General features: G+C 44.1%; 1 protein-coding gene across 8 annotated transcripts in view; it reads left to right on the top strand.

The window, feature by feature from the left end:
- N4BP2 (NEDD4 binding protein 2) overlaps positions 1 to 23426 on the top strand; it is a 76183-nt gene that overhangs the window by 14764 nt on the left and 37993 nt on the right. For all 8 annotated transcript variants that reach the window (XR_010601899.1, XR_010601898.1, XR_002889073.3 and 5 more), the window contains 2 exons: positions 17026 to 17380; positions 21551 to 22808. Coding sequence is in view for 4 of the 8 variants with exons in the window: in XM_024106713.3 (XP_023962481.2) it covers positions 17152 to 17380; positions 21551 to 22808 (1487 nt within the window). In the remaining 4 variants the exon portion in view is untranslated. The remainder of the gene's footprint in view (positions 1 to 17025; positions 17381 to 21550; positions 22809 to 23426) is intronic.

The following is a 23426-nucleotide window of genomic DNA, read 5'->3' as shown; positions in this document are numbered from 1 at the left end:
CGAAAGTTCTGCAGCCACTGCTCGTCATTCCAGACTTCCATGACGATGTGATCCCACCCCTCAGTGCTTGTTTCCCGAGCCCAAAAACGGCGTTCCACGGTGCTGAGCATGTCCGTGAATGCCACAAGCAATTTCGTGTTGTACGCATTACACGGCTTGATAGCATCGTCGGACTCCTCACCCTCACTCTCACTGTCACTTTGGATCTTAAGGAATAGTTTGATAGCCAAACGTGATGTGCTGGCGAGACTCGTCAGCATACGCCTCAGCAGTTCGGACTCCATTTCCTGCAGACAGATCGCGCTGCACAGAAACCGTTGAAAGATGGAGCCGAAGGTGGACGAAAACAAAGGGATTTCTGGGATGCGAAGCGATGCATCACGGGGCATTGGGACAGGACCCAGAATCCCCCGCACCCACGCCCCCTTCCCACAACCCACGTCGCCAGAATGGGAAAAGGTGCTCTGTGGGATAGCTGCCCATAATGCACCGCTCCCCGTAGCGCTGCATTTGCCATAAATGTGGCCACGACAGTGCGCTGGGCAGCTGTCAGTGTGGACAGACTGCAGCGCTTTCCCTACTCAGCTGCACAAAGTCAGGTTTAACTCACAGTGCTGTACATCTGCAAGTGTAGCCAAGGCCACAGCTTGTTAAGTTAGGTCTTGTCTACACTGCCACTTTACAGCACTGCAACTGTCTCACTCGGGGTATGAAACCCCGCCGTCCCCCGAGTGCTGCAAGTTTCAGCACTGTCAAGTGGCAGCATAGGCCGTGCACCCAGCGCTGGGAGCCACTTCCCTCGTGGAGGTTGGGTTTTTTTATAACGCTGGAAGAGCTGTTTTCTAGCACTGATGCCGCAACTATACAGCCATGTTAAAGTGCTGCCACTGCAGCACTTTAACGTTGCTAGTGAACACATACCCTTAGATGTTAGCTATGTTTTACCTTTTATTTCCTTTGTAACCTGATTACTTTTAGGCCTGGTGTACACTGGCAAGATTTTTTGCTGAAAGTCAGCTTTTGGTGATGAAACAGCAGAGGTGTCCACACTGACAAGCCACGGGGGAGGCGGGAGCTGAGGTCGGGGTTTCTGCCTCCTCCGTCTCAGGACTGGTTGCTTCCTGCGGCTGTCTGAATTTACGAGACAGCATGCCGACACATTCTCCCCCAACACACACTGTCTGTCTGCCTCCTGCCCCCCCAATACACAGGCTCCCTATCTCACACACTCCCCTCTGCACTTCAGTTGAAAAGCAGCTGGCAATGGGATTGAGAAACCTGCATCATGTGATGCTGTACCTGCTCCATGCGGCATTGCAAATCCTTCCCAGAGCACCCTGAGGCCAGTTGCATAGTGGGATAGCTACCACAGTGCACTGTTCTCTTTGTTGTTGCAAGAGCTGCTAGTGTGAATGTGTTTCAGCTACCCAAGGAGCTAGTGTGGACACCCAACAGCACTTTGATTTAAAGTGCTTTAATAAAAGTGGTATAACTTTTTTGGCGCAAAACTTGCAAGTGTAGACATACCCATAGTCACTTAAAATCTTTCTTTGTGTAGTTAATAAACTTGTTTTATTGTTTTATATAACCAGTGTTTTTGGATGAAAGTGTGTGGGGAAACTACAAGGGTTGTGCATGTAATTTCCATTGATGAAATGATGGACTTTATATGAGCTTGCATTGTCTAGTAGGGTGCTGGGCAGTACAAGATGCACATTTCTGGGGGAAAGTCTGGGTTGGAGAGTCTGCTGGTGTTCTCCTGTGGTATAATTCATGAGCGACCTGTTACATGCTGGAGACTGTGTGTGAGTAGACCAGGAGTGGTTGTTCCCACAGTGGAGCACTGTAAAAAGCAGCCCAGGTTGGAGAACTGAGAAGACACAGTAGTTCAGTGGTCCAGATTGTACCCTGGGGAATGTCACACCTGCTTCCTCAAATCTGCTCCAGGTGAGGCAGAAGTCACCAGTCATCCACCCCTCTCTTCCAGTCTGGGGGAAAGAAAGGTACGTTGGGGGTTGGGAGAGAGGGAGAGACCAACAGAATCCTTGGCATGGTGAGAAGAATGGGGGGCCCTGATTTGGGGAAGGGAAAGGAACAGAGCTGCTGGCATAGTGGGGAGAATGGGGGACGCTGCTGGGGCATGGGGTGCACATACAATCCCTGTCAGGAGATTAAGGAGAGTTACCGGGAGCCCCTGAAATAGAGATGGATGGGAGGCTGGCACACAGAGAGCTTGTAGGGTGAAATGGAGGTCTGCAAGGAGCCCCTGGTGTGTGCAGTAAGCTTGGCCTACAGAACCTACAGAGCATGTATCCCCCTAGATTTGTAAAGAATACATCACTTGCAAAATGAAATTGGTTAAATAAATAGTTTTTAGACCTCATCTGATGTTCTGGGGAGCAAGGTAGTGGAGCTGTCTCAGTAGCAATGCTTCCTAAATATTTTGTAGTAAAATTTTCAAAATCAATATATTTATTTTTAAAAATTGCTGTAAAGTAACTTAATATGGGGTGTGAAGAGAAAAGAAGAGTAGTAGTCCTCTTTCATTTTTATTCTTTTATATAGGGCATATCAGTATGGATTTAACAGTTTTAACCTCAGTTTTATATACTACTTCAACAAAGAAATAGCAGTAATTGAGATGAGAGGAGAAGAGAACTTTTTTTTACATTAGCACACTCAACATATAAAAAAATGTATTTGTATACAGATAATTTAGATCTGTGACAACAGTGGCTGGAAACGAAGCAGAACCTGAAATATTCAGTGGAGGTATCCATGTGTGTTTGTATACACCTCTATTAAAAAGGGTGACATAAATAGTGGGAGTGGCAAAAATGTTCTTCTGCTTCTTTTATTTACTTTTGCCATTATTGTCATTATTACTGGACAATTATTACTAGAGAGCTGAATCATAGCATTACCAAAGCTCCAAACAAGAGACAGCACGTTGTTATGCTGTTCCTAGAGAAGGCCAGGGAGCAGATTGTGATTGTCAGTTGCAGCCAGCTTCTCAATCTCCCCTTTTCCAAAGTCTCCTCCCCCCAGATGCATGGAGTGAAAATTACAGATACAGATGCCATTAATTTTCACTCCTTGTTGTTTTTGTGGATACAGACTGACACGGCTACCTCCTGATACTCCCCCTGGTGTTGCTATTAATAGCCACTGCACTGCAGCATTCACCACCCCTTTCTGATTCTGAGGCAGATAGGTCTGTGTATAAAAATTGAACAACACAGTTGTGATTTTTAGAAAGAAAAGACTTTTTTGCTCTGACCAAGTTAATCTAACCTTTCAGCCTTATTTTGTGCGTGCAAGTCAAACTGTTGAGTACCAAAATATAAAAGAGGAAGTTATAGGCTAGTTCCTGTTCTATAGACAGATGCTTATCTGCATGGTTGAGTGAATGTATGATTGGTATTTTCGTATTATTTCCAATTTTTTATTAGCCTTGCATTTAAAAAAAAATGTTGACCTTTGACTTTTGTAGGTTTTGTTGAGATAATGTCTATAAACTGACCCATGACCTGAAGTGTGTTAAAATATGTATAGACTTGCTGACTAGATATATTTTTGGATCTGTGAGATTTTGGAGCCCAAAATTACTGGAATGGGGAGTTGGGGTTTTTTGTTTTGTTTACTTAAATGTGACCTAATCATACCCCTTTGGGAGATGTCAGGGACTTTAGAAGAGGAGTATCACATTCTGATTCATCCAAGAACTTTAAAGGGGGAGGAATCAGGCAAGCCACCATCCTAAAAAAGTGAAGGAAAGGAAGTAGCCTCAGCTTTTGGCTAATGGCTTGTTGACCTTCACTTTTTTGGCTTGCTTGCCATGGCTGCTCACCTCTGGCCACTTGTTGCTTCCATGTCTGACAAAGAGGTCTGTACTTCCTCCATTTTCCCAGCTGGCCACTGAGGTAGGAGTCCAGTAGAGTGCAATGTCAAAATCTACGATCAAGGAAATTCCAGCTGATGGTGGGGAATGGGGTGGGGTGCATAGAACCACAACATTTATTTGAGAATGGCACCTATACAACAGTTCCTAAACAGCTTTTCTGTCTAAAAACTCACATTCATAAATATAATGAGTTAGCAGTTGTAAATTTAATCCTGAGTGGTCATGTTAATTTAATTTTATGGAGGAATGGAGGGAAAGAAACAGGCAATTCACTAACCACCAATAATTTGGGTAGATGGCCTTAATTGGCATCAGATCTGTAGTCTTGTTCAGCTTCATTCTCAGAAGGTTTTGACCCTCCCTGTATCAGCAGTTTGGCCGGAATATAAATATGCCAGTTATCGTTGTGATTCATAGTTAGGCTTGGAAGGATTAGATTTTTATTGATACATGTTGATTTCACCGTACACTTACAAACCTTTGAAAAAATATTTCTACTGATGATAGTTGAAATTTACAGATCGGCAAAATAAGAAACTTCTTGAGAACTTATTAAAGTTTGATTTAAGGCAATTTACTTTGTATATTTTAACATATGATGTTGACAATTTGTTTTGTAATGGCTATAAAGCTTTAATGAAAACAGATGTGGAGATTTAAAAAGTTAAATAATTATTCTCTTCCTCCCCCCCCCCCCCACGCATACCAATTTCCCACAACTAAAAATTCAACTGTCTCTTTTTTTTAGGGCTGGCATTAAATTAAAAATTTGTCTTTAATGTCTTTCACCAAATTAAAGTATTTTCATCCATTGTTTGGATAATTTTGTGGATTTTTGGATCAATTTCATTGCAGTCTAGAAGCATTTTGATCTAAATTTGAAAGATTCCAGTTTCTCTAGGGAGTAATTTATATAACACATTGTAGCCAGCACAAAACAATTTAGTAAGTTTCAAGGTATGGGGGATGCCTGTGGAAGGGAGAGGTATTGGCTGCATCCTAACTTGAACATCAGTCAAGGACTCAGCAAATTGTGTTACATCTACACGTGGTAAGTCAGAAAGCTGGATTGACTCTGTGTCCTGTTTCTCATCCTCCAGTTTCTTGACAGATGGCAGACACTTATGTTCAGTCCATCAAGAAATTAGAAAAAGATATGTATCAGAGGGTTAACCGTGTTAGTCTTTATCCACAAAAACAACGACGAGTCCGGTGGCACCTTAAAGACCAACAGATTTATTTGGGCATAAGCTTTTGTGGGTAAAAACCTCACTTCTTCAGATGCAAAAGACATGTCACTCATCAAACTTTGAAAACGTTCAGGTACCTTCTATCATCAGGGTGCCCACCAATATCCTGAGTAAGGCAGATATTTTGATATACATACCCTTATCCACTCACAAAATATTACCAATTTTTCAGTATAATTCTTGGGACAGATATCTCCTGTAGAAATGTCTAGAAATATCCGAGTGGAGAATATTGCCAAGTATCAAACGTGTACTCAGAAAATATGAGCCCTGCACATGTCTGCAGCATACTACACTTTTGTTATTAAACACAAAATCATATATACTCTGCATAAATCACGAGTCTAAAATTAAGAGGCAAGTGCATACTACTGATAGGACGAAGGGGTTACTCACTTTCAGGTGCATGTCTTGAACCTTTGTAAAGAAACATTCACCAGATATTCATTTTCTGAGTAATTCAAATCTCTTTTTGATGAATTAGTGTGTCACACTGTCTTGCAGTGACTCATGAACTTGAGTACCAACCTTAGGGCAGACTGTTAGGAACCAGGGCACAAACCCCAAATTGGCTGTGATTTCTATACTTCGATGTCAAAAACGAATGATCAAATGTAATCTCCTCAGGCACTATAATAGCCTTAACATGGAGTCACAGACAGTTCCCTGGGGTACTCTGATCTGTTTTCCCACAGAGTTAAGTCTACGTTTGTGATAGATGGTCCCTTACACCAAGGGTCACAGCAATATTCAGGTTACTCTCAGGACCAGTTACCTACCCCAGGTCACAAAGTAGCAGCCGTGTTAGTCTGTATCCGCAAAAAGAACAGGAGTACTTGTGGCACCTTAGAGACTAACAAATTTATTTCAGCATAAGCTTTCGTGGGCTACAGCTCACTTCTTCAGATGCATAGAGTGGAACACACAGACAGAAGATATTTATACATACAGAGAACATGAAAAGGTGGAAGTACGCATACCAATTGTAAGAGGCCAATCAATTGAGGTGAGCTATCAGTAGCAGCAGAAGAAAAAACTTTGAAGTGATAATCGAGATGACCCATAGAAGGTGTGAGGAGAAGTTAACATGGGGGGAAAAAATTCAATTAGTGTAATGACCCAACCATTCCCAGTCTCTGTTTAGGCCTAAGTTACTTGTGTCTAATTTGTATATTAATTCAAGTTCAGCAGACTCTCTTTGGAGTCTGTTTTTGAAGTTTTTTTGTTGCAAAACTGAGACCTTCAAGTCTGTCACTGAGTGATTAGAGAGGTTGAAGTGTTCTCCCACTGGTTTTTGAATGTTATGATTCCTGATGTCAGATTTGTGTCCATTTATTCTTTTGCGTAGAGACTGTCCAGTTTGGCCAATGTACATGGCAGAGGGGCATTGCTGGCACATAATGGGATATGTCACTTGAATAGATATGTGGACAGAGCTGGCATCGGGCTTTGTTGCAAGGATAGGTTCCTGGGTTAGTGTTTTCGTTGTATGGTGTGTGGTTGCTGGTGAGTATTTGCTTAAGGTTGGGACGCTGTCTGTAAGCAAGGACTGGTCTGTCTCCCAAGATCTGTGAGAGTGAGGGATCATCTTTCAGGATAGGTTGTAGATCTTTGATGATGCGCTGGAGAGGTTTCAGTTGGGGGCTGAAGGTGGCAGCTAGTGGCGTTCTGTTATTTTCTTTGTTGGGCCTGTCCTGTAGTAGGTGGCTTCTGGGTACTCTTCTGGCTCTGTCAATCTGTTTTTTTCACTTCAGCAGTTTTAAGAATGCATGATAGAGATCTTGTAGGTGTTTATCTCTGTCTGAGGGATTGGAGCAAATGCGGTTGTATCTTAGAGCTTGGCTGTAGACAATGGATGCCAGCTCTGTCCACATATCTATTCAAGTGGCACCATCATAGGACCTAACCACGTCAGCCACACCATCAGGGACTCGTTCACCTGCACATCTACCAACGTGATATATCCCATCATGTGCCAGCAATGCCCCTCTGCCATGTACATTGGCCAAACTGGACAGTCTCTACGCAAAAGAATAAATGGACACAAATCTGACATCAGGAATCATAACATTCAAAAACCAGTGGGAGAACACTTCAACCTCTCTAATCACTCAGTGACAGACTTGAAGGTCTCAGTTTTGCAACAAAAAAACTTCAAAAACAGACTCCAAAGAGAGTCTGCTGAACTTGAATTAATATACAAATTAGACACAATTAACTTAGGCCTAAACAGAGTCTGGGAATGGTTGGGTCATTACACTAATTGAATTTTTTCCCCCCATGTTAACTTCTCCTCACACCTTCTATGGGTCATCTCGATTATCACTTCAAAGTTTTTTCTTCTGCTGCTACTGATAGCTCATCTCAATTGATTGGCCTCTTACAATTGGTATGCATACTTCCACCTTTTCATGTTCTCTGTATGTATAAATATCTTCTGTCTGTGTGTTCCACTCTATGCATCTGAAGAAGTGAGCTGTAGCCCACGAAAGCTTATGCTGAAATAAATTTGTTAGTCTCTAAGGTGCCACAAGTACTCCTGTTCTTTCTACCCCAGGTCAGTTGCACTTTAGATCTCGCACCAAAGACAATGCTTGTAGCCAATCCTATAATAAAGTATCTAAAGATTTACTAAAAAGGAAACGAGTTATTTGCAAAGTTAAAGCAGGGAAACATATATATACACAAATTAGTTACCTTTTTATCCTTAAGATTGTAATAGAAGTTCTATAATAAGCAAGCTCTATATGTCCTTTAGGGCTAACCCAGGCTAAACAGCTAGGTCGGGGTTCTCAAACTGGGGGTCAGGACCCCTCAGGGTGTCATGAGGTTATTACATGGGGGGTCACGAGCTGTCAGCCTCTACCCCAAACCCCGCTTTGCCTCCAGCATGTATAATAGTGTTAAATATATTAAAAAGTGTTTTTAATTTATAAGGGGGGGGGTCACACTCAGAGGCTAGCTATGTGAAAGGGGTCACCAGTACAAAAGTTTGAGAACCACTGAGCTAGGTATCACTTGCTTATGCTTAGAAAACTTTACCCCTCTTCCCCCATCACTCCAAGCAGCAAGGAGATGCAGTTCCTTCTTAGGGTTACAGTAACTCCTCACTTAAAGTCATCCCGGTTAACGTTGTTTCGTTGCTGATCAATTAGGGAACATGTTCGTTTAAAGTTGTGCAGTGCTCCCTTCTAACATCGTTTGGCAGCCGCCTGCTTTTCCACTGCTTGCAGGAAGAGCAGCCGGTTGCAGTTAGCTGGTGGGGGCTTGGAACCAGGATGGACCGGCAAGGCCGCTGGCAAGGATCACAGACTGGTCAGTGTGCGGGGGTGCCGTCAGCTCAGTGCAGAAGGGTTTCATGTCCTGCGAGGGATGCTACAAACACAACTTCGTCCTTCAGACGGCCATCCAGGAGGCCAGGAGGTCCAAGAGGCAGTGCACAGTAGTATGGCTTGACATGACCCCACCATCACATCTTGCCACCCTGGGAGAGTTTGGGATGCCAGAAACGTTCATCCAGATCCTCCGGGACCTCTACAAGGACTGCACCACCACCATCCACGCCATGGACAGAGAGACGGACGCCATCCCCATCCGCCGCGGCATGAAACAAGGATGCCCCCTTAGCCCCATCATCTTCAACCTGGCCATGGAACCGCTCACCCGAGCCATCTCCAGTGGCCCGACCGGCTTCAACCTGCATGGCAAGAAAATCAGCATTCTGGCCTACGCGGATGATCTGGTCCTGACCGCGGATGACCGAGAGAGCCTCCAAGGTATGCTAGATGCCACCAGCCAAGCTACTGACTGGATGGGGCTCCGCTTCAATGCGAAGAAGTGCGCAACTCTGCACATTGACGGCAGCAAAAGGAACTCGGTGCAGGCAATGGGGTTCCAGATCCAGGGGGAGCCCGTCATCCCCCTGGCAGAGAGGCAGGCATACCAGCACCTGGCCACGCCAACAGGTTTCCGTGTCTGATAGACACCCGAGGACACTATCCAGGAGATCTTGCAGGACACCGCCAAGATTGATGCCTCCCTGCTGGCACCGTGGCAGAAGATAAACGCCCTGAACACCTTCCTGATCCCACGCATCTCGTTCACCCTAAGGGGATCCGCCGTGGCGAAGGTGCCCCTCAACAAGGCAGACAAGATCATCCGGAACCTGGTGAAGAAGTGGCTGTTCATTCCCCAGAGAGCCAGCAATGAGGTGGTCTACATCGCCCACAGGTACGGCGGCACCAACGTCCCCCGCATGGGTGACCAGTGCGACGTCGCGGTGATCACCCACGCCTTCCGCCTGCTGACATGTCCCTACACCACAGTAAGGAACATCGCAGCGAACGCCCTGCATGACGTGACAGAGAAGCAGATCGGCAGAGCCTCCTCCATCCAAGACATCGCCACCTTCTTGAGCGGCTCCCTGGAAGGGGAATTTGGATGGGACGGGCGTGACATCGCTTCACTGTGGTCCAGCACTCGCAATGCCGCGCGTCGCCTGAGGAAGCGCATCGGCTGCCGCTGGGAGTGGTGTGAGGAGTGCCAGGAGCTGGGAGTCCAGGTGCTGCACATCAGGTCCGACGACAATACCATCGTCACCCTGAGCGCCAGGGGCTTGCTGGAGAGGACTCTGAAGGCTGCCATCCACTCGCTGTACGTGGAAACCCTGAAGCATAAACCGGACCAGGGTAAAGCCTTTGAGTTGACCAGCAAGTGGGACGCAAGCAACCACTTCCTCGCCGGGGGCGGCTTCACCCGTTTCGCCAACTGGCGGTTCATCCACCGTGCCTGGCTCAACTGCGTCCCGCTCAACGGAGCTGTCCGCCACAGGAACCAAGACAAGCGTTGCGGGAAGTGCGGCTACTTCGAGACCCTGCCTCACGTCTTGTGCAGCTGCAAACCCCACTCCAGAGCCTGGCACCTGCGCCACAACGCCATCCAGAACCGCCTGGGGAAAGCCATCGCGCCATGCCTGGGGGAGATCTCTGTGAACTGCACCATCCCTGGTACTGACAGCCAGCTACGACCTGACGTGGTTGTCACCGACGAGGCCCAGAAAAAGATCATCCTCGTCGACGTCACGGTCTCCTTTGAGAACAGGACCCCGGCATTTCGCGACGCCCGAGCTCGTAAGCTGGAAAAGTACGCCCCCCCGGCTGACACCCTGAGAGCGAAGGGCTACGAGGTGCAGATGGACCCTCTGATTGTCGGAGCCCTGGGCGCCTGGGACCCCTGCAACGAGCGTGTGCTGCAGACCTGCAGGATCGGTCGACGCTACGCATGGCTCATGAGGCACCTCATGGTCTCAGATGCAATCCGATGGTCCAGGGACATCTACATTGAGCACATCACTGGCCACCGACAGTACCAGGAGGCGTGAGCCAGAGTGACATCGTTCTCCCACTACAAGAAAGGGACCAAGTGACCTTCTCCGTTGAATCATATGAACTGGAACCATAAACTCCCTGAACATTAAATCTCACCAAATGAGGGTCAATCCATCCTCATCATCATATCCACTCCTTATACTCCACACCCGAACATAGCCACTCTATGAACTTCATTCCCTCATATCTCAATGCCTTACTTTGACCCATCAACCTTTTACCCCCAATCGGGGATATTGCAGATTATGTATTCCTTATGCCACTTGATCTTAAACCAAACTTTACATCCTTGATAATCTGTATGTTATTCCCTGATAACCAGAAACTTCTATGCTCAAACTCTGTTCACTTTTTTTTAACATCATCTTAATAAAATGTTGTTCAAGAGTAGGTTCAGCTTACTTAAATGGGAAATGCACATCACACACACACACACACACACACACACACACACACACACACACACACACACACACACACACGGTGTGTGTCTCTGTCTGTGATGCTGTCTCCCCTCCCTCCATTCCTGCTGCCTTGTAGAGTGTGAGAGTTGACCCTTGAGGGCTCAGCCAATTGCTAGTTCATCATTTAGCAGTAAGGCATTCCCTGGGAAATATTCCACACTTTGACCCCTCCAACTCAACCAAGCTTCACAATCATCATCACTATGTACCAGTATTAAATTGTTTGTTTAAAACTTATATTGTGTGTGTATATATATTAGTCTTTTGTCTGGTGAAAAAAATTTCCCTGGAACCTAACCTCATTTACATTCATTCTTATGGGGAAATTGGATTTGCTTAACATAGTTTCGCTTAAAGTCGCATTTTTCAGGAACATAACTACAATGTTAAATGAGGAGTTACTGTATTTATTCTCTTCCCCTCTTCTGCTTTGAGCTGAAAACTCAGCTGATGGGAGGAATTCACTTACAAGACCTATCTTCATGGAGGAGGGTGAGTAAACAATAAGTCTTTTGTCCTCTTTAATGTTCCACTCTAGTCCATCAGGTGTTGATGAGCCTTCCTTGTAAGGCAGGAACACCTTCTGTTGGTGATCAGCATTTCACATGAGTTAAAGTATCTCTCCTGTCTGGTGATTTACACAGTTGCTGAGGCTTACAATGCAAGCACTCAAATACTACATTACAATAAGGGATACAAATATTATAAGTGAGATTAATGCATGCAGCAACTCGCAAGCATTCAGTAAAGTCTAACAGTAACCACGTTCTTATCATTCTAATAACTATTTTAACAATACTAACATAGAGGTGAGCCAAACTGCTCAGCTGTGTAATTATCTGAAGATAATTATGCATCTGAAGAAGTGAGGTTTTTACCCATGAAAGCTTATGCCCAAATAAATCTGTTAGTTTTTAAGGTGCCACCAGACTCCTCGTTGTTTGTGTAATTATCAGTATTCAGTTGAGGCATGGGGGCTTTGGCATGAGGTGGAACCTGGTCTGCCAGTGTCATGTAGTGGACAAAGAACATAATTTCCAATTGCACTTCAATATACAGACCTGTGGGACAGCCTCAATTGTAGGTTCCAGGTAACATAACATGAATCAATCTGTATTTAAGGCCCTGTACTGAGCTCTGGATGGGAGTTGTTTCACTTAGAGTAGGGGTAGGCAACCTATGGCACGTGTGCCAAAGGCGGCACGCAAGTTGATTTTCAGTGGTGCTCACACTGCCCAGGTCCTGGTCACCAGTCCAGGGGGCTCTGCATTTTAATTTAATTTTAAATGAAGCTTCTGAAAAATGTTAAAAACCTTATTTACTTTACATACAACAATAGTTTAGTTCTATATTATAGACTTATAGAAAGAGACCTTCTAAAAACGTTAAAATGTATTACTGGCTCGCAAAACCTTACATGAGAGTGAATCAATGAAGACTTGGCACCCCACTTCTGAAAGGTTGCTGACCCCTGAGGTAGAGTAAGATGGGGCAGTAAGAGCATGCTGATGTAGATGTAGTGAAGGCTAGAAATGGATTTCTAACTCGTTAGCAAGAGGCTGTAATATACTCTGTAGCTCATGGTTTAATTCTAGGTACCTCTGTGGTACACATATCCAGTTAGAGAAAGCAGCTGTTTCATTTCAGCATTGATAAAGAACTGTGCTCCTCTGGCACAGTCTCAACTTCACTGTTTTCACACAGACCTCTTCCCTGATAACTGCTTCAAGGGCACACATTCAGCTTGTGGGTGAATTAAATATTCACCCACAAGATGATTCAAGTACACAAGTGAGTGGGTGTGAAGAGTCCATTTTTCTGGAAATTGCTTTCTTAATAACTCTTCTATTTATCAAATCAGCTCATTAAGAAATGGGCATTTTCTGAAAAATAAGATGGCTTTTCAAATCACAATACCTAAGCAGTTATCCTTAGCCTGGATGAGAGTAAAGAGAGGCAGCTGCAGGGAGCCAGTTGCAGCTCTGTGATCTTCCGCTGCTGCCCACTCCAAAGCAAGTTAGAACAGCAGGGCTGATATAAAGTCACAGACCTTACACCAGTTGAAGATGAGTCATAGGGGAACTGTGATCTATCATGTCTCTCCACCAGAACACCCCTCCTTTCTCTTACACTGGTGGAGGAGGAGCTGCTGGCACAGGAGGTGATGGAACTGTTTCCGCTGGCATAGAATCCCCTACAGAAAGGAAATTCTCCAGTAGCTATTCCTGGCTGTTCAAGCAGCACACAGCACTCTTAGCGGACTAGAGATGCCAACCCTACCACTCTTTGCAACTTGCAGCTTTTTGGGTTATTCTTAGAATGTGAAAGAGCTCCTAGATATAACAAAATATGAACTGCAAGAAAAAGCAGAGGTGTGTTTCAGAGTAATAAATTGGGTTAGTATAAGCAGAGGGTGGCATAAAAATGCAGCAGATAATATGCTCAATTTGTGCTACTAGAAACCATGTTCTAAGCACAATGCACCACGCTAAGAGTGCACACTTTTCTAAAGATGGAACTGCATTTAAGCTGAATTTATGCATTGTTTCATTAACTCTGTTCCTGGCTCTGTGGTAGCAGGGCTTAAATTTGTTATTCCTTCTTTAAATACTCCATTTTCAATGACATGCCAACCTTTGTGCGCAAGTCTGATTTTTTTCAGTTACCTCTTGTTTTGGCGATTGATACACACAATAATATTTGCCAGGCTGACTTCACTTTTTTGAATTACCAGTGTATTCAACATAAATAAAATGCTTTCAGAGCACTTCTTCTTATATATAGGACCTGTTGGTGACTGGATCTTGCCAGGGCACTTGGTGGAGTGAAAAAGAGAAATCACCTTCTCTCCAGATACAGTTAGTGTCTGAGCTCTCCTGTGTACAGGGACTGCTTTCTGCGCAGAGGTTGAAATCATACCAAAAGGGGCAGAGAGGAGCTTCTGCCATGGCAGTACTTCTCCTCCACATCTGGTCAGCAGAGCTGGCCATATACAGAGGGAAGCACACTCCACCATCCTAAGGATGGATGTACAGAATGCACTCTCCCTGGATGCCAGGGAGTTACGGGCACAATCCCTCCTGGAGCTCCACAGGTGGTGCTGCACCCAGGGCCGTCCTTACTCATACGCAAACTATGCAGCTGCGTAGGGCACCAGGAAATTTTATCTGGACGTCTGGTCACCCTACCGTGCACTCACGGGGCGGCGGGAAGTGGAGTGTCCCGGCCCCAACCCGCTCTGCTCTGCCAGCTCCCAGCTGCACTGCCGGCCAGGGAGCAGAGCAGAGTGGGCTGGGACTGGGTCACTCCACTTCCCGCCGCCCCGTGAGGGTGGGGTTGGGCCCGCCATGCAATCACCGGGTGGCAGGAAGTAGAGCTACCCGGCCTCAACCTGCTCCGCGCCGCCGGCTCGTGCTGGGGGGCAGTTTCCCCCTTACCCCTCAAGCCTGCTCCTGCCCCCCACAAACCTTGGGTGCAGGCCCCTCCCATCCCCCCTGTGGAGGCCTGGGGCCAACACCCCCGCCCCCGTGGGGGGACTGTGTAGGGCACCACAATGTCTAGGGACAGCCCTGGCTGCACCCCACCACCAAGGCAGGGTTTTGCTTATCAGGCACAGCTAAACTCACAACAATTAGACATTAGAGATGCCACTTTTAAAGTATTTGTGAAGAACCTGTGAGAATTTGATGCTAGGCAGTTGTATGCTCTGCATAGACTTCTGAGTATCATTAATGAGTAATCTGGATTTATTTTTAAAATATTTCCTCTAATGGTGGGGGGTTTGTGGGTTGTATGTATATGATTGATATCATCAGCTTAGCTCATTTCAAAGCTTTCTTTCTTAAGTAGAAGTACAGTACATTTGCTTCCCGACTTACGGAAGCGTTCCGTTCCAGAATGCCTTGCGTAACTCGAATTTTGCATAAGTCGGAAACGTATACCCGACAATTACTCTGTCCTCCCTCCCCCAAAATGAACCAGGGTGGACCGGCAGCCCCCCATCAGCTCCCTGTTCCCCTAAGTTCTCTGTGCAGCAGCCGCCCAGCAGGCTATCAATTGCCGGGCAGTTCAGCTGCCCGTCCCCCCACTACCTTATGCTGCTCCTGCCCTCTGCCTTGGAGTTGCTCCCGGGAGCCTCCTGCTTGCTGTGCAGGGGAGAGGAGAGAAGAGGGCTGCTAATGTCAGAGTGTCCCCTCCCCTACACTTCTCCACAGAGCAGGGGGGACACGACAGGGCTCAGGACAGAAGGAGCTTGCTTGCAGCAGCTGCTGTCTCAACTTGCTGATCTACTTAAAAAGGCAGTGTACTTAGAGTGGGGTCATGCTGTCTTCCCTCCCTCCATTCGTGCTGCCTTGTAGAGTGTGAGGCTACATTAACAACAATGTGTTAACCCTTGAGGGCTCAGCCGAGTGCTAGTTCATCATTTAGCAGTAAGGCATTCCCTGGGAAATATCCCACCTTCTGCCGCCCCCTGACTTCACCACCTCAACCAAGCGTCACAATCATCATTGCTGTGTACAGTATTAAATTGTTTAAAACTTGTACTGTGTATATGTGTGTGTGTATGTGTGTATATATATATATATATACATAATGTATGTATATAAAATATAGTCTTTTGTCTGGCAAAAAAAATTTCCCTGGAACCTAACCCCCCTACTTACATTAATTCTTATGGGGAAATTAGAGTCGCTTAACATCGTTTTGCTTAAAGTCGCATTTTTCAGGAACATAACTAGAATGTTAAGCGAGGAGTTACTGTAGTTTACTTTCAAATGTTTATTTTTCATTGGTGATACTGCATTCTGATTCAATGTTATAGCCAACATGCGAGATGTGAAATCATTTGAAAATATAGCTCCCATTTATTAAAAAAATATTATGCGTATTGGAAGACATGCTTAATACATAAGTGAACTTTCTTTCAAAAGCTGTGTGTGTTCTGGTTTGGACACGAGCTATAGGAGGATACTTCTGTGGGCCACTGTTAGATCCTTCACAGAGTTGCCTTTTCCATCTACCTCAGGGTTTCTCAGGTCCATAACCTTGACATCTAGGGAAAAATATGTAAACCACACAGGTTTCCAATTTTATTAACTAAACTAAATAAATAAGCAAAAGTGTAAACAAGTCAGATTAGAATAAAGCGGGTTAATATAAAATTAATCTAATTATCAGGTTAACTAAACCATATCAAATAGAAAATTTAGTAACTACCTGTACATAGTTCTTTGGAAAGTTGTTAAACTGAGTTTATAGTGTTTGCTGCTGCTATCAGTTTGAACGCACAACAACAAAACTTTGAAGTTCTGCATTATAAAGAAAAAGCAGCCTCACCATATACATATATTGGCTATAGATATAGATAACTAATTGCTTTCCATATTGGCTTGGTGTAATTAGTGTGACACAAAGTGTTAGTTCATTTTGCTACCTTAAAAAAAAAATTCTTTGACTTTCAAGGGCTTCTGCACATTTTCACTTCATGATGTATAAGCACCTGAAAGGCTTTTAACAAGACTTCTTTCTGCTTGTTTTTATCTTTAGAAATATCAGGAATGTTAAGTTTAGTCTTTTGCTGGAAGACCTCTGGAAGATCTTGGGGATGTTTACTGTGATCTCTAACACCTTAATAGAGGGAGTGAGGGTGCTACATCTTTAACAAAGGGTACATTTCCCCAAAATGATGATTGGTCATGGAAATTAAACGTGTTAACAAAAAAGGGTTTAAAACTGATTAAATAGTCCTTCCCCTTTCACTTGCTTTACTTTCACTTTCTTGGATCTTGTAATACCTTTTCACTAGTTCTTCTGTCTAGATACGACCTGAATATCTAGTGTAAAAATTTTTAAAAATAAAAATAGAAGCTCTTCCTTCCCATCCCTCGAAAAAAAAGAAAAGCAACCCCTCCTCAAAAACATAAAATAAAAAGCTTTTCAAACCTTTAAATAGCTAAGAGTTAATGCAGTGGAAATTCAGTTGCTTATTTTTAAGCATTTCTCCATTCTCTTCTTTCTAGGTCTGCTATTGGTAATGTGGCCATCGGAGAGATGAAAGGTATCTTGCTTTGTTTTCTCTGAACTTGACAAAATCAACATCACGTGGGCAAAATAAAACAGAAAAGAAACTTGTTCTGAATAACAGAATGCCAAAGAAAAGGAAAAATCTGGGTGTGAGTCCCTCCAGGAAAATCGTGGATTCGGAGAGAATGGCTGCTTCTGGTGAAGGACTGGTACCACCTCCAGGAGATGTGTCAGTGTCACGAGCAATTTACAGTGTCAATAAGGAAGAGCTCTTAAACAACATGTCAGAAATGTTTTCTGATCTGGATCCTAGTGTGGTTTATATGGTGCTGTCTGAATGTGATTTTAAAGGTAAATAAAACATTTGTTATGTTAACAGTTGGATTTCATAGGCAAATTCTGCTCTCAGATAGGCAATGCAGCTCCAATGGACTTCAGTGTTTTTAGAGGTCAGAATTTAACTTTTAATGAATACATGAGTGTGATGGGGGTGTTCATCACACATTAGCCCTGGAGGGGTTAATATAGGCAAGAGAGGCCAATTAACCATTGGCTGCACCCAAAAAGGAGCTAGGATGCAATGAGGCTTAACTGGGGATGAAGCTCACCTGGACAGAAGCAGGTGGGGCTTCTGTAAAGCCAGGAAGCTGGCAACAGATTTCAGTGAGGAAGCCTACAGTCATGCTCCCTGATACAAGGGAGCAGAGTAAGAGCCTGTACTAGGAGTGTGGGAAACAGTCCAGGGAAGGAGCAGTAAGGGATGAGAGAACAGACCTGAACTGCTGGTTCAAGGGCCCTTGGATGGAACCCAGTGCAGAGGGCGGGCCTGGATTCCCCTACAAGCCACTGCGGGAGTGGTGTAGTTGGTGCAATGGCTATGAAGACTTCCCCTGAGACTGTGTGGAGATAGACTGGTGAGACCCTGGAAGGGAAGGACAATTGTGACTTGGCCAGAGGGCTAAACAATGAAGGAGATGAACTGCAGCTCCTGACCAGAGAGAGAGGGGCCACAGAACGAGTGACTGTGGCAATAGGCTGAGCAACTGCCGGATGGGGCATGGACGGTGGTGAGCTAATTCCCCAGATGAGCTACAAGGAGACTCCAGCGAGTAGCAAATACCCCGTTACAATGAGTCATAATACTTAGGAATTTTATAGCACTTCTCATTAGGGTGACCAGATAGCAAGTGTGAAAAATTAGGACAGGGTTTGGGGGTAATAGGTGCCTATATAAGACAATGCCTGGAATATTGGGATTGTCCCTATAAAATTGGGACATCGGGTCCCCCACTTCCCATGTAGGATTCTCAGATTCATAACGTTTTTGTGATGATGGTAAGTAGAAATATGTTTTACTTAATGAAGTTAGGTGGCTTGCCGTAAGCCATACAGCAAGACCATGATTGAGAAGAGAACCCTGCTTTCCTGACTGACATTTCTGAGCTTTAACCACTACACAAGACTGTCCCACATTCTGTATGGGTGTATGCTACATATCAATCTCTTGTGATTTTACTAACCTGAGTATATTGTACCTGTAGCTCTGTGTTTTGGGTTTTGTTTTTAAACTCCCATTTTGTGCCAGCATCACTGGTCACTTCCCTGGGGCTCAGTTCATGCAGGATGCATTTTATCTGTGTTTTGCACTGGAATCTTCAGCAGGCTTCCTTGGACTGTTTTCCTTTCCTCATATTCCTTTGGGGTTTCCACTATCTCAAATTCCTTAGCCTCCTTCACTCTTTCTGGTAGATCTCTTCTATTTTTGTGTGCTCACTTATCTATTTCCATTATTATTCTAAATACAAGTTCACTGGCACTTGACACATAGGTAATGGGGGAGATGCAGAGTGCAAGTCCAGGAGGAGTTATTTTGGGGTGGGGATGTCAAATAAAGAAGTATATTGGCTATATATAATGAATTACACACAAAGTGGGATTTTACCAGGCATATTGCCAAGAAAGGGAAAGAATGAAATGTCTGAAATATTTGAAAGCTAGTTATCCCTAAATAGTGCTACATTACTTACTACAGTAACTCCTCACTTAGTCGTCCTGGTTAACGTTGTTTCGTTGTTACATTGCTGATCAATTAGAGGAAATGCTCATTTAAAGTTGTGCAGTGCTCCCTTATAACGTTGTTTGGTACCTGCCTGCTTTGTCCACTGCTTGCAGAAAGAGCAGCCCGTTGGAGCTAGCTGGTGAGGGCTTGGAACCAGGGTGGACCGGCAGCCCCCGCATCAGCTCCCTGCTCCCCTAAGTTCCCTGTGTGGCAGTCGTCCAGCAGGCTATCAATTGCTGGCAGTTCAGCTGTCCCTCCCACCACTGCCATGTGCTACTCCTGCCCTCTGCCTTGGAGCTGTTCCCAGGAGCCTCCAGCTTTCGGTACGGGGGAGGGGAAGTGGAGGGCTAATGTCAGGGTGTCCCCCTCCCCCTGCTTCTGCACCTCGCTTATCTCATCTCCATAGAGCAGGACAGGGCTCAGGACAGAGGGAGTGTGCTGACAGCAGCTGCTGTCTCAACTTCCTGGCCTACTTAAAAAGGCAATCTACTTAGAGTGGTTCTGCGTACTTAAAGGGACAGTGTGCATCTCTCTCTCACACACAGGGTGTGCGTGTCTCTCTCTGTCTGCCATACTCCCTTCATTCGTGCTGCCTTGTAGAGTATGAGGCTACATTAATAACAATGTGTTAACCCTTGAGGGTCAGCCGAGTTCTAGTTCATTATTTAACAGTAAGGCATTCCCTGGGAAATATCCCACCCTCTGACTCCACCACCTCAACCAAGCTTCACAATCATCATTGCTGTGTACAGTATTAAATTGTTTGTTTAAAACTTATACTGTGTATACATATAATATAGTCTTTGTCTGGTGAAAAAAAAATCCCTGGAACCTAACCCGCCCCATTTACATTCATTCTTATGGGGAAATTGGATTCGGTTAACATCGTTTTGCTTAGTCGCATTTTTCAGGAACATAACTACAACGTTAAGCGAGGAGTTACTGTATTGTTACCTAACCTAAATACTATTTTAAATGTTAATGCAGGCATTTACAAAGTTTATAATTTAACAGACTTTTCATGCCATTTAGCTATATGATTCTTAGCCCTTTCTAAATTGAAGTTGATATCTTTACCAATTAAAAATGTTCTTTAAAATTTTTTTTTTTAAAGTGTGGTAAACTAATAGATTTATCTTGAGGTTGACTGAGAATACATTGGATTATTAATATACCCACTAAGGGAATTGTCATTTGCAATAATTTTGGTAGATATGTAAAGTGTAACAGTTGCATGTTTTATTCAAAAGAATCTATCCACAAAGATAATCCTTTAAAAATAAAAACCAATAACACCCACCCACGCAGGCCACTTGTGTGACTTACTGAAGGAAGCATGCTTCATAAACAATATGTTAGCAAAAAAACTGGATTTTAGACCAATTATTGAAGTATTAAAGATTTCCCTTTGCTTGTCTTTAACTCTACTCTGTTTGTGCTTGTGTGAGTACGTGTGCATGTGTGTTTTTTTTTTAAACACCTCCAGTGTTTTTCCTGTCCTTCATTATATACCTTGTTGTGTTTCTCTATACACATTTTGGCTGGATGTGTTTTCAGATAGGCCTGGCCAAGTACTCTGAGGGAGCAAATAAGATGGAAGGGGAGAGAAAAAGTCTGTTTCTCTTCTCAGTAGATTCATTCTGTCGTCTTTGGCATGAAGGGGTGGTTTTTGGCTATTATTTTGTTATCTTCCTCCTGTGAACAGATTCAAAAAGGGAAACTTATCAATATCACTTTTTAATGGATTGGTAGTTGGTGTAATAAACAAGGAGGAAAGGCTAGCCAGATTCTCGAAATTAAAGGGAAGATCTACCCAGCTGTGCTGAAAGAGCTGGACTTTAGGAAAAATCCTTTTTAATTTTTTAGTGTGCAATTTCTTTCTACGTAGCTCTCTCGAATAAACAGAAAAGTTCCAGCTTATTTGAGTCATCTTAAGACTCCCGCACCCCCTCGCCCCCAATTTTTTTTGTCATTAGCTCTTTTAACTAGCCCTGATTATAATAAAAAAAGATTTCTGTGCCTATCTTTTTTTAATTTATACCTCTACAATTCTCCTTTTAGTGACTATTTCAATTTATTTAATCCTATTTCTCCTGTGTTGTATAGACTATAAACAAGTATTCCATTTAATCAGTCTGTGTAATCTTTTTCTTTGTACCCAGAGTTAAATTTAGCTTCACAGTTTATTTACTTTTGCATATTATGCTGTTGTATTGAAGTGTGTGCAGATTCAGTTGGGTCTTGTCCCCAGTGAGCAACATTTGTTGTAAAGGTAGGAGGAAAGTATATTAGCAAATTAATTGGTAAATTTTCTGTTTACTATCTCTGAAATTCAGGGTTTGATATAAATAATATTTCTTGATTTATAGATTGTAAAAAGTTATTTAAATTGGATTAAAATTAGGCTCTATTCCTTACCATGATCATTTTCTTTGATTTATTTTCTTTATCTTATTTAACAGTTGAAAATGCTATGGATTGTCTGCTAGAACTTTCCACAGCTGCTAAGGGAGTAGCATCTTCAAAAGTCTCAGGTTTTGATTCAATAGCATCATCTCTATCTCTTGTTAACCAGCAAAGCTCTGTTGCAAATGAAATAGTGGGCGAAAGCTGTGCAAAAGAAGATATTGTGAACTTTAAAGAAGAATCAGAAAAGATCCCATCACCTGATATTCAGCTGACTGAAGAGCTAGATTCCTTGATACAAACTGCTTTTGAGAAATACAATCTGAGAGACAAATTGTATGATTCCACAAATGACAATATCACAGGAAAGCAGCCTATGACATTGGACCAGAGTAATTCTAATGGCATTAATGAATTTCCTGAGAGTGAAAAATCCAGTTTAGGGTTTAATGTCCTGCTTTCTCTGCAGCAAGCAGAGACAGAGAATGAGAATTTAGAAAACTTCGCCTCTATGTTAATCCCAGAGGGTCACAAATCTTCTCAGCCAGCTGTAAGTAAATCTAGCATTCAAACAAAGGATCGTTCATCAGCTGACATGGACGTTTTTGCACAAGTATCAGTAACCTCTAGTCTGCCAGAAATTGATACTGACAATGCTTCAGAAGTCATTAAACCAACAAACTCGGAAGTGGCTTGTAGAAATCTTGATCAATCACAGAATATTGTTTCAGACCATGGAACTTTGAATTTCTTCCAGGGACCTGTAGAAGCTGGTACAACAGCTAGTGGAAATTCTAGCTCAAAATGCCTTGAACAACAGGAAGGTGTAACGGCTGTGTGTAGTGGCCAAAAAAGCATTTCTCTCCCTGAAGCGTTTGACTCTCTTGAAGGATCCAGTTTCAAATCGCCACAACTTGCAGATGTTCAGCAGGGATGGAATTTACATTTTTCTCCACCACCACAGCAATCTCCACAGCCTCCTTGGAATCCAATGGCTCCTGTGTTTTATCCATCAAGTGGAAGTCACAGCTTTGTAATTCCAGTAGCTATCAGTCCGGGACAATGGAGGCCTGTTTCAGACTACAGGACGCATGGCAAAGGAATGCCTTTTCCTCCTCCAGTGGTTTCACATGTCTGGGATAGCAACGCTTCTCCGAAGGTATGGGGAAATCAAGATGGAATCCAAAAAATGAACCTCTCTCAAGTACACCAACCACCTGTTTGTCCGGTGATGAGAAAAAAGACACATCTTGTAGGTCAAGTACTTGTTCTTCTCAGAGGGGTTCCAGGATCAGGAAAATCTTTTTTGGCAAGGTAGAACGTTTATATTATGTGTTTATAAGAGAAATCACTTAACACAGTGGTCTCCAAACTGAGGTCTGCGGAGGAATGTTCGGTGGGAGCTTGGTGGGGCCCAGGCCAGCCCTTACAGGCGGTGGGGAGGGAGCTCCACCCAGGCCAGCTCTGCTCCCAGTTGCAGCCCCTGGCTCGCAGCCCTAACCGGGGCCCTGCACCCCAACTGTTGCCCTGCTCCCAGCTGAGGCCACAGCTGCAGCACTGGTCCTGCTCCCGACCAGTGGTGCGGACAAAAAAGTTTGGGGACTACTGACTTAACAGTATTATTGTAGGATTTATTAACAAGAGAAAGCAACAACAAAAAATAGTTTTCTGATGTTTGCAAATGGCCTAATTTAAGCCCTAATTCATCATCCTGTTCAAGCTGCACTCAGACATAGTGGACATCGATAATTGCAGGGAGCTGAGCCAGTTGCATCTCCCTGATCCTTGGCCAGCTGTTGCTGGTGGAGGTTAGAGCAATTGGGGGCCTGCTCTAATGTCTGTCGCTGGTGCGAGCTCCATAATGGAGCTTATGCCAGTAGAAGGGGGAGGGATAGTTCAGTGGTTTGGCCTGCTAAACCCAGGTTTGTGAGT

Source organism: Chrysemys picta, chromosome 5, assembly GCF_011386835.1.
Source record: "Chrysemys picta bellii isolate R12L10 chromosome 5, ASM1138683v2, whole genome shotgun sequence".
Taxonomy (NCBI): Eukaryota; Metazoa; Chordata; order Testudines; family Emydidae; genus Chrysemys; species Chrysemys picta.
The sequence above is the reverse complement of the archived record's forward strand: the minus strand, read 5'-3'. Positions and strand labels throughout refer to the sequence as shown.